The sequence below is a fragment of the Castor canadensis genome, chromosome 1, assembly GCF_047511655.1.
Source record: "Castor canadensis chromosome 1, mCasCan1.hap1v2, whole genome shotgun sequence".
Classification (NCBI taxonomy): domain Eukaryota; kingdom Metazoa; phylum Chordata; class Mammalia; order Rodentia; family Castoridae; genus Castor; species Castor canadensis.
The window spans coordinates 198,183,262-198,194,291 of record NC_133386.1 but is presented as its reverse complement, the minus strand read 5'-3'; the positions used below and the strand labels follow the sequence as shown (position 1 = coordinate 198,194,291).

Genomic DNA, 11,030 nt, shown 5'->3' with positions numbered 1-11,030 from the left:
GGGCTCCGTGAGTCCTCCAAGAGGCCAGGTGAGGCCGTCCCGTGATGCCCCGCGCCCCGGCCGCTCTGGCCTGCAACGTGTCTCTGGGGCGGAGGCAGCGGCAGTGGAGTTGGCTGCGTGCGGGTGGGGGCTCCCTGTCTCTTTGCTCGTGTCCATCTCTCTGTCGTCGCGTTCGGCTCCCGACGGGCCGGCCCAAGCCTCGACATGTCGTACAACTACGTGGTAACGGCACAGAAGCCCACCGCCGTGAACGGCTGTGTGACTGGTGAGGCTGGCAGGGCCGGAGACCCTGGCGAAGGAGGGAGCTGGTGGGAACCGAGGCCTAAGGGAGGCCCGCGGCCTCAGGGCCGGCCGGGCAGGACCGGCCTCGGGAGTGGAAGGCGCTGGCGGCCGCGGACCTTCTCCCAGCCCGCGACCTCCAAGGAGCTGTCCTGACAGGCACCCTTTGGGTATTAGTGGCTGCTCTGTGTGTGGGGGTCCTCTTTCGTCTTCGTAAGTCACTTGGCCCCGAGGACGGGGCAGAACCCAGTGGGACGACGAGCAAAGTCGGAGTTGATTGTGCAGCGGTTGCTTGAGCCTCGAAATTGGCCTCATGTCTGAGAACGGGGCGGTGGTGACGGCGACTTTTGGGTCAAAATTTTATGTGGGGGACTCAGGGGACCCAGGAGGTGGAGGAATGTGAGCAATGCCCGCACTCACCTAAAGAGGGAAAGGAGCCCTCTCCAGACCCACCCTTTTGCCTGGGGCCGTTGTTTACTTCACCAAGCTGCTGGATCAGAGGGTTTGATTGGCCCTGCCCCAGTGCTGGGTTTGCCTTGTTGACTGTGTGCACAGATCCTTGAGGACACTGATGCCCCCCCAGCGGGAGAATATTCATCTTGAACTCCCGTTCTCAGTTGACTTCGCAGACCCCAAACTTGTATGTTTATGTAAATGCTAATCATGATTCCGGAACAAAAGTCTCTTGTTCAGAATGCTGCAGGCAGCCCACAGTGGTATTGGTAGATTGCTAGGAGAGCAAGGGGTGTAGAGAAAGCACAGAAAGCTCTGGGAATTTTCTTCATTTGGCTTGGTCTGTTTGGTGAAAGTTTTGTGAGGCTTTAGATGGGGGCTGGATAAGACCAAACACTTTCTCCAGCCGTCTCAATTACTGTAATAGGAAAGTAAAATTCAGCAGAGCCATCCAGAGGGTTTCACAGTCTTTGTCCATTGAAGGATGCGCTGTTCTTAGGTGTTCCATTCAGTTTTCTCAGTCTTAGGGAAGCAGCTTTGTTGAATGCGTGAAGTGAGACTCTGAAGTGCTGGATTGGCAAGAAGGGGAGTAAATGGAGGCAGTCAAAAATATGTGAAGTAAATGAGGCAGACAGGGATGGGATTGTCTAGAAGGGCTTGGGAGGCCTTTCCTCCAGCCTCAAAAGTTAGAGGATCTGTTCTTTCAGGACACTTTACTTCAGCAGAAGACTTGAACCTGTTGATTGCCAAAAACACAAGATTAGAGATCTATGTGGTCACTGCGGAGGGGCTTCGGCCAGTCAAAGAGGTGGGCATGTACGGGAAGATTGCTGTCATGGAGCTTTTCAGGCCCAAGGTAAGTGTTCTGAGTTGGGACAAGCAATGAAAGAACTGTTGATTGTAGGTTGTTCTGTATAGCGTATACTGCTCTTCATAAGCTTCACAGAAGTAGGAGAGATTCCTTAGGAAAAAATGTATCAAGTTGACTTCTTTAGGAAGGCGAGATTAAGGAATTTGAAATGTGGGTCACCATATTGCTCAGTGATTCAGAGGGTAGGCTATGAAGTCTAAGCTTCATTCCTTATTAATTCTTACTTTAGTTGTCACTTAAAGCATCTTTTAGAGCCTTGAATTTTCCTTGTTTACAATTGGGAGTAACAGTATCCACTTCTTTGAGTTACTATGAAGATGAAATGATTCAGTAACACAAGGCCTAGCATTCTCTGTTGTGAAAGGAATTTTCTTTATCATTGTAATTCAAACTTTTTTATCTAAATAACCACCATATTGCTTCATTGTATGTCAACTGAATTCTACAAAAAAGCAATGGGTACAGTTTTAATTATAATTCTTTGAACAAAGAGACTCATGTTTTTGATGTCTGTGTTAAATAAAGTAAGACTTTGCAGATCCATTTTAGCTTTCATTATTACCCATGTTTTTTCTTTCTCCAAATACATGGAGAGGAGTGGGGGAGGCATTACATACATCTTTCAGAATTTAACTGGAATGGTTGAAATTAGCTTGAGAGATGAAGATACTGCATATGGAGCAGAGAGATGGAGAGTCATGATAATGAGGACTAGATGTTTACCAGCTTCAGTTCTGGCCTTTTGTACGTACCCTTGGGGCTGTGTGTACCTAGTGTGTGGTACAAACTCACCATGTATTTCTCTTTAGGGGGAGAAGAAATGGAAAGTTCTTAAGGAGTTTAGCGTGCTTAAAGGATGGACAGGTGCCTGTTTTTGAAAGAATCTCTTTTGATGGCATAATCTTGGTTTCCAGGGGGAGAGCAAGGACTTGCTGTTTATCTTGACAGCTAAATACAATGCCTGCATCCTGGAGTATAAGCAGAGTGGCGAGAGCATTGATATCATTACACGAGCCCATGGCAACGTCCAGGTGAGGTGGCTGCTTTAGGCTGATCAGAATTTTCCAGGTAGGGCTGTTATGATTCAGTGAAGAATATTGAAATGCCGGGAAGAAAACACCTAAGGGTTTAAGTTGTTTTGACAGTCCAAGGGACAGGCAATGATTCATTGAAATTCATTGTTATGCAAAAAAACAAATGCACTGACTTTTGGGCTCCCTGGCTTTCCAGATGTCATTAGTTTTACTACCTCTCCTAAAATCTCCTGGGACAGGGTGCCTGGTGTCCTCTGTTACTTTGTGTGTGTTGAGGTTCTTCCCTAATGCCAGTTTGGTTTCTCAGGACCGCATTGGCCGCCCCTCAGAGACTGGCATCATTGGCATCATCGACCCCGAGTGCCGCATGATTGGCCTGCGGCTCTATGATGGCCTTTTCAAGGTTATTCCTCTAGACCGCGACAACAAAGAGCTCAAGGCCTTTAACATCCGCCTGGAGGAGCTGCATGTCATCGATGTCAAATTCCTGTACGGTTGTCAAGCACCTACCATTTGTTTTGTCTACCAGGTACTGGATCTGAAGGAGAGGGAGAAAGTGGTTTGGAATGATGGGAGTGAGTTTTCGCGAAAGGAAAGTTTGGATTTGGTGGTAGGGTAGGGAGATTTGTTTAGTGTGTATTTCCTGAAATGTTTTGAACAATATGGTTAATATAGGTCAGCTTTTGGCCACTTCTTGAGTATAGTAGTATTGTGGAGGCAGCAAGCTCTCTAGGATTTGTAGCAGGGTTAATCCTGAGATTACACTCTGGTTGTAGACCTTGGAGATTTTATAGGATGACCCAGTTTATACTTTGAGTCTTTTACTGGCATGCTAGGGGATTATAAAAACTTAGCTGTAGAGAAATGATCTAGGACTTGTCTTTACGAGCAAAGAGAAAATATCTTGGCAGTGCCTTATTTGTGTCTTTTAAGAAGAGGTGAGGTTTGCATTTTGTCTGGCACTCATTTTCTGGTGACTTGCTGGTTCTTGACTTCTATTTTAGTTTGTGCCTAAAATGTTAGCAGAGCTGATTCTGGACAGCTATTCTCTGGTCCAGCTCTGTTAAGGGGATGGGAGTGGGTTATGGAGCTCCAGACTAACATGTCAATACCTTGGTGAAATGTCAGCCTTTTAACAAAGGGCCCAGCAACTTGAGGTCATTTCACTTGCATGTGGTTGAATAAATGATAGAAGGAAATGATGGTCCCGTTCTGCATAGAGTGGTAGTGTGTGTGGGCATGTAAACATTTTGATAGCTGTGTAAAGTATTGGAAATACCCGTGTATTTTTGTGTTTCTTGGTATCCCTATAAGTGACTGTAAGTCCTGAGGCTGGTTGGAATAAGGTTCAATTGAATAAAATTGAAACTAGGTTAGGAGATTTTGTTTGATCTTTTTAGCTATCAGAGCTGAAATAAAAATTTTGAATTGCTTTCCTTTTTCAGTTTTGTAACGTATCAGGTCATTAAAACAGGGCTGGCCCTCTGTTCGCAGTCCAAGGCTGTCAGTTGTGAATGCTCTTCATTTCTGTGCTTGGTGTCTCAGAAGCCTGAACTTTTTGTAAAGATGGGTCTTTCCCCTCGTTGATGGGAAAATCTTTTCATCAACTTAAGATACTCTCTCCTGTTTTATGCCAACAATTCAATGCAGTGAACCCGATGTGAAAGGTACATAGTCTAAGTGCTTCAGGAGCTGTCACAGTGATTGAGATGTGGTCTCTGCCCTGAAACACATTGTTGAATTCCTTCCATACTTTCTTAGACTCTAGTCTGGGCTTTGTTGAAGCCATTTGCCATTGATTGAATGTAGCCTTTTCCCTGAGCTTGCTCTTTAGCCTCTTAAAGGTGACTTTGGCAGCCCCAGGACTGATGTGAGTCATGATTCCAAAAAAGGAAGAGAAGAATCACAGTTCAGAAAAAAGGGGAGTAAAATGTCAATGGTAGGACTGAAGGGTTTTGAGTACCAATAAGAAAGTGATAAAGTTTTGTTCTCCCTACTGTTACCCCTTAGAATGCTTTAAGAATTCTGTCAGTTTTTTAGATTTTGCTTCTCAATGTGTTTCTCTCTTAACTAGTTTGTAGGTTTCTTGAGAGCAAGGAACACACACACATGTACTCTGTATCTCTTACAGTGCTCAGCATAGTGTGAAAGGTTCATTTTTCTATTAAAATCTTAATGGGTTTGTTAAGTGGTTATAAAAAGTAGATCTCAGATGCCAGTAGTCTATTCAGAAATTAATCTCAGGCTCAGCAGGTGACAGAGTATCCTGGCAGTTACTCAGTATCCTGACAGATAAGGACAGCAAAGTTAACATGACAGGACTGTCATACTAGAGGATGGGGGGGGGTTTGTGATGACTTGTTCCTTTCAGAATCTCTCTAGCTTGAGTCACCTTAAGGGCTAACTGTTCTACGTTTCTGCCCTAGGACCCTCAGGGGCGGCATGTAAAAACCTATGAGGTATCTCTCCGAGAGAAAGAATTCAATAAGGGCCCATGGAAACAGGAAAATGTAGAAGCTGAAGCATCCATGGTGATTGCAGGTTGGTTGGACTTTGCCTCCTCCAAGGGAAATTTGTCTCCTCCAAGTCAGAGTTTGATCGCTTCCTCACCTTCTCTGCCCTTCATTCTAGTGCTCAGTGCTAATTTACCATTCCACTATGTCTTCTTTTTCTAAATGACTTTCTTTTGCTTTTTCCATGTCTGCCTCTGGGGTCTTCTGTCTTTGTTCCTATCCCAAAAAGTGTAACTTTCCTTTTATTTGGGGTGCAAGGGTTGACCTTAAAACATTGAGATGGATTTGCAGAGTGATGTGTGTGGGTCTCACTTTATTGCTAGGAATAACATTTAAAAACTGAAGGGGACTAATAGAGCTTATCTAATCTGACTTCTTTCATAAAATGAAGAAACAGGTCATTGGGACTTGCCCACACCTGCACATAAGTGACAAAACCTGGGCTAGGATCCAGGCCTTGGCATTTCTTGTCTTATACTCTTACCCCTATGTTGTCTGTCTCTACCATCAGAGAAGTTTTAAAACTCTTAAGAGAAAGGTGACTCTTCTAAATAGTGGCCTTAATAATGGGGGGAGATTAAGGTATGGAATAAGAGTGAAGACAAAAGATAAAAAGGTAAAAGCTTTTTGTTAGGAGTTTAGGAGAGAAAATGGAGAGAATTCACACAGAACATTGAGAAGATTCTCCATCTCTGAATCCCAAAGCACCAAAACAGTGGCGATAAAAAAAATTAGTAGTTGTCTATAGTCCATTTGAGCTGAGTTTGAGACCAGCCTTGTCAACATAATAAGGCTGGGTATCAAAAAAAAAAAAAAAAAAGCCTGTTCTTGGGCTGGGGTTATAGCCCAGTGGTTGAGAACCTGCTTAGCATGCACGGGCCCTGGGTTTCATCCCCAGCACCACAAAACAAAAACCGCAAAAACCACCACCAAGATCAGATAATGGCCAGTCTAAAATTTCTAAGACCTTAGTCTCAAAAGGCTATTGTGTTTCTTGGGTTTTGATGTCTCTTTTAAAATAATGATTATCTTAAAGTTTGCCTTAGGGCTAACTGTATCAGTGCCCTTTGCTGCCTCTGGTTTGGCAGATCCAAACCAGTGCTGAGCTTTCTAATGGTGCTGTTTCTCTCTGCAGTCCCAGAGCCCTTTGGAGGGGCCATCATTATTGGGCAGGAATCGATCACCTATCACAATGGTGATAAATACTTGGCAATTGCCCCTCCTATCATCAAGGTGAGCAACAGCTTTTTTTCTTCCTTACATCTTTACTTCCTCTTTCTCTTTTTTTCTTTTCTTTCTTTTTTAACTGGCAGTACTGGGGTTTGAACACAGGGCCTCACGTTTGCTAAGCAGGCACTCTACCACTTGAGCCACTCCACCAGCCCTGTTTTGTGTTGGGTTTTTGAGTGAAGGTCTCACGAACTATTTCCGTGGGCTGGCATTAAACCTCGATCCTCCTGATTTCTGCTTCCCAAATAGCTAGGGTTATCTTTTCTTCCTTTGATCTTACCCTGCTTCTCCCTTTCTCCCCATTTGTCAAAAGGAGATTCACAGAGTCTGTCATACTAGTCACTATGTGTGAAAGATATTGGTTGCTCATGGGGGAATACAGTGAGATCAGCCTGGTTTTGCTTATAGAGGGCTTATTTGCTAGCTAGGAGCAATACACTCAAAATAGGTTTACTCTTTTGAAACATCACCAGGGCAAGTTTAAAAAGGGAAAGTTTGGGGTGGGGGAATGGATCTAAGTGGTAGAGCACTTGCCTAGTATGAGCCCTGGGTTTGATCTCCAACACTATGGCAAAACAAAACAAAACAAAACTATCTGCTTCCTATTGCCTTCCCCTATACCATTTATACTATATATGTATTATATAGCACTAGGAATTGAATCTAGGGCCTCACACATGCTAGGCAAAGGCACTACCACTGAGCTACATCCCTAGTCTCTACTCTACATGTTTCTCTTTTCCATAGAATAATACTTGAGTAAACATTTAAGGTATATTGATTAAACTCCTTAGAAAATTGCCTTCACAATAAAAAAGCTGCCCATTATTCTATCATACACAGATTATAAGCTGACTGAATTCCCTGTTAGTAAAATAGTTGGGCTGGTGAAGGGAGTGGCCTCCTAGAGTTGGTTTCTGGTTTGGAAGATCCTGACTGTTATGACTGTGCCCTTCCATTTGGCAGCAAAGCACAATTGTGTGCCACAATCGGGTGGACCCTAACGGTTCACGATACCTTCTGGGAGACATGGAAGGACGGCTCTTCATGCTGCTTTTGGAGAAGGAGGAACAAATGGATGGCACTGTCACCCTCAAGGATCTCCGTGTGGAACTCTTGGGAGAGGTAGGACTTGTTCCTGCTCCTCTGCCACATTCTAGGTGCCTAGTAACCCCTGATGTGTGTTCCATATTTCAGCTTGTGGAAATTATGTCATTTAACAACCTAATAACAAGCCATCAGTCTTGTTGTAGAAGTTGATTTTCAAATGAGTTAGATGTTGGAGAACCTTACAGGCTAGGGGCATTCCTTAAATGTAAAAAGGAAGGAAAACAGCCAGGAGTGGCAATTTACATCTGTAATCCCAGCACTTGGGAAGCTGACAAGAGGATTTTGAGTTCAAGGCCAACCTGGGCTGCTTAATGAGACCCTCTTTCAACCTGGCTCCCCTCTAAAGAAAAAAAGGAAGGGAAACAAATAGACACAATCTGGAATTGAAGATTAATTTCATGCTGATATTCAAGTCTGGGAGGGGGTTTCCAAGAATCTTGATACTTAAGCAGTGAACTTTTAATGGCTTCTGATTGTTTTGTGTAGATTGAAGGTGTTGGGAATTAAAGTTGTTGTTTGAGCAAGCATCTACAAGATAAATTACAGATTTTTGAGTGGTGGAATATGATAAATGGAAAATCACAAACTTCAGAGATGTAGGAACATTTGCTTAGTGAGACCTGGCGATTTGAAATGGAGCACTGTTTCCTGAATTAGGCTGCAAAAAGGAGTTTCTTAGCAGGTGTCAGAAGTAGGGGCTCAGGGAGTGGATACTCATGCAGAGCCCACACAAAGTTTGATCCTATTTCTCTCATGTGCCAACTTTCTTCCAGACCTCAATTGCCGAGTGCCTGACGTACCTTGATAATGGTGTTGTGTTTGTTGGGTCTCGCCTAGGTGACTCCCAGCTTGTGAAGGTGAGAAGATACATTCCTTCTGGCTTCTTTTTTGTTGCTCTCACTGTTTCTTCATCAAATGTCTCATGTGTTTTGTGCCTCTCACAATTTCTTCAGTTTATCCACATGTCTACTATCCAGCTTTCTACTTGGCTAATTTAATATCTTACCTTCCCTAGCTCTTTGTCTTTGTGGTTCTTCAGCAAATGTGCTAGGAAAGGTGATAGGTGCAGTAGATTCGATGATGCACAAAAAACCCAGCTTTACCCTCAGATAGGTTGTGATCTAATGTAATAGATTGTTACCCTTTAAAGTATGAAAAGTTTGGGCCTTCTCTGAGGAAAAAGTTTATGTTAATTTTCAAAATTTTACTGCTTCTCTGAAATCCATGCATGGGACTCCAGGTTAGGACTGGGTCACTTGTAGGACAACTGTGTTCCTTAGTTAACAGTCCCCTTCTAGAAGCATCTGTTGAGACACAAGAAGGACAGATTAGCAGGTTTAAGAGTTTCTTTTGGGTAATAGTCATCTCTTAAGGGTGGGTCTGTTAGGGTTGTTCCAGGACTAATGTTATTCTTTCTTCTTAGCTCAACGTTGACAGCAATGAACAAGGCTCCTATGTAGTGGCCATGGAAACATTTACCAATTTAGGACCCATTGTGGATATGTGTGTAGTGGACCTGGAGAGGCAGGGGCAGGGGCAGGTAAGGGGTCATCTCGAAATGCATGCTTGGTATGTCCATTCAAACTGTCCTCTGTACTTTGCTCATCTAGAATGGGGATAAGAGTCTTGTTCCCTAACCCTAGTGATGCAAGGATAACTATCACTTACTGTGTGCCTATCTTGGTCTGCCATGCACTTTGTAGATATTATCTGTAATCCCATGAGCACCCTCTTAGATGGATTCTTGGCCATCTGAGAAGTAGGGACCCTCAGGGCTGAGTGTCACCTAATGAATAAATGGCAGGTGTGTCTGGTTCCAGATCCTGTGCTCTTTCTAGTAAACTAGGTTCTGGGATCTAAGCAAGCGTGCTAGGAGCACTAATAGGAGTTTTTTTGCTTCTTGGACTAGGACGTCCTGTCTGCTTGGTAAATTCAAGGGACTTTGGAGATAAACCTCTGCTAAGTCTGCATCCTCAAATCTAGCTTCACAGTTAAGGGTCCTGGGCTTTAGGGCTGGCATGGTATTGATTGCCCGAGTCTCCTGAGGGGGTTCTTGAGAAACCTTTTCTCTACTTGCAGCTGGTCACTTGCTCTGGGGCTTTCAAGGAAGGTTCCTTGAGGATCATCCGGAATGGAATTGGAATCCATGAGCATGCCAGCATTGACTTACCAGGCATCAAAGGTAGCCTTTTGGTGGACAAAAGATGCAGATCTTACTTGAGTGACTTTGACTTTTGATTTTATTACACATCATGAAGGCATTTTGGTGGAGCTAGAGGAAAACATCAAATGAAAAATAAGGAAAGTCATAATTGTGGATCATGTATAAAAATTTAAGCATATTTAAAAGTACAAAAGAAAACTTAAAAATACTTTTGACCATGCCTGTAATCCTAGCTACTCAGGAGGCACAGATCAGGAGGATTGCAGTTCAAAGTCAGCCTGGGCAAACAGTGAGACCCTATCTTGAAAAAAACCCATCACAAAAAAGGGCTGTTGGAGTGGCTCAAGGTATAGGCCCTGAGTTCAAGTCCCAGTACTGCAAAAAACCAAAACCAAAACAAAACAACTTTTGATCAAATTTGGGTACTAGAGGAGTCGGGGAGGAAAAGCTTAATGATGTTTATAGAAGGGAACTGATAGAATCCCTAAAGAAGGGGACTGTGGATATCATGTAAAAGTATAAGTGTAACTTTTAGAACAACAAATCTTCCTGAATTCCAGGAGAATTATAATTAAAAATAAATCAAGGACCGAGGTTGTGGTTCAAGTGGTAGAGCACCTGCCTAGCAAGTATGAGGCCCTGAGCTCAAGCTCCCAGTATTTAAAAAAAAAAAAGTGTAAAACCTATATAAGGAAGATTTTAAACTAACTTCTGAAGAATTAAGAGTAGAGCAATCAAATGAAAGAGACATACCCAGGTCTACAAATCAACATTATAAAGCTGTTCTCTTTGACTTATTTTATACTTAATGAATATCAATAGAAATATCTATAGGTTTTTTTTTTTTTAAACCTAAACTAAGTCTAAATAGAAATAAGAATAGCAAGGAAAATTAAAAAAAAATAGTGAGAAGGGACTACCCTACCAGATACTGAAACACACTATTAAGGCTCAGTAATTAAAAGTGTATTTTAATTTAAGTGTAGCTCAGTGGTAGAGTGTTTAAGTAGCATGAGCAAGGTCCTGGGGTTCTTTCTGTTTTTTGTTTTTTTTGATGGGACTGGAGTTTGAATTCAGGGCTTTGCTCTTGCAAAGCAGGTGCTCTACCACTTGAGCCAAACCTCCAGTCCATTTTGCTCTGGTTATTTCGGGGATGGGAGACACAAGAACAAATTGCCTGGGCTGGCCTTGAACCTCAATCCTCCCAATCTCAAATGTCCCAGGTAGCAAGTAGCTAGCATTACAGGCGTGAGCCACCAACACCCAACTGAGATGGATCTTTTTACTGAATCAGGGTGGGATGGCTTTCAGTCATTTGGGAAAAGATAAGTTTGGATCCATACCTAGAATTTTAAGTGGATCAAAGATTTAAAAAA

General features: G+C 43.1%; 1 protein-coding gene and 1 long non-coding RNA gene across 3 annotated transcripts in view; one reads left to right on the top strand and one right to left on the bottom strand.

Annotated features, from left to right (window-relative positions):
* The first annotated feature begins 22 nt into the window (after positions 1-22).
* The window catches only part of Ddb1 (damage specific DNA binding protein 1), a 26,125-nt gene continuing 15,117 nt past the window's right edge, over positions 23-11,030 (top strand). The window contains exons 1-10 of the mRNA XM_020165175.2: positions 23-265; positions 1,440-1,588; positions 2,518-2,634; positions 2,945-3,166; positions 5,064-5,178; positions 6,286-6,383; positions 7,347-7,505; positions 8,264-8,347; positions 8,914-9,030; positions 9,570-9,672. Coding sequence (XP_020020764.1) covers positions 205-265; positions 1,440-1,588; positions 2,518-2,634; positions 2,945-3,166; positions 5,064-5,178; positions 6,286-6,383; positions 7,347-7,505; positions 8,264-8,347; positions 8,914-9,030; positions 9,570-9,672 — 1,225 coding nt within the window. The 5' untranslated portion in view covers positions 23-204. The remainder of the gene's footprint in view (positions 266-1,439; positions 1,589-2,517; positions 2,635-2,944; positions 3,167-5,063; positions 5,179-6,285; positions 6,384-7,346; positions 7,506-8,263; positions 8,348-8,913; positions 9,031-9,569; positions 9,673-11,030) is intronic.
* LOC141413816 (uncharacterized) overlaps positions 9,661-11,030 on the bottom strand; it is a 19,848-nt gene continuing 18,478 nt past the window's right edge. For both annotated transcript variants that reach the window (XR_012438734.1, XR_012438743.1), the window contains one exon: positions 9,661-9,762. This is a non-coding gene — a long non-coding RNA (uncharacterized lncRNA). The remainder of the gene's footprint in view (positions 9,763-11,030) is intronic.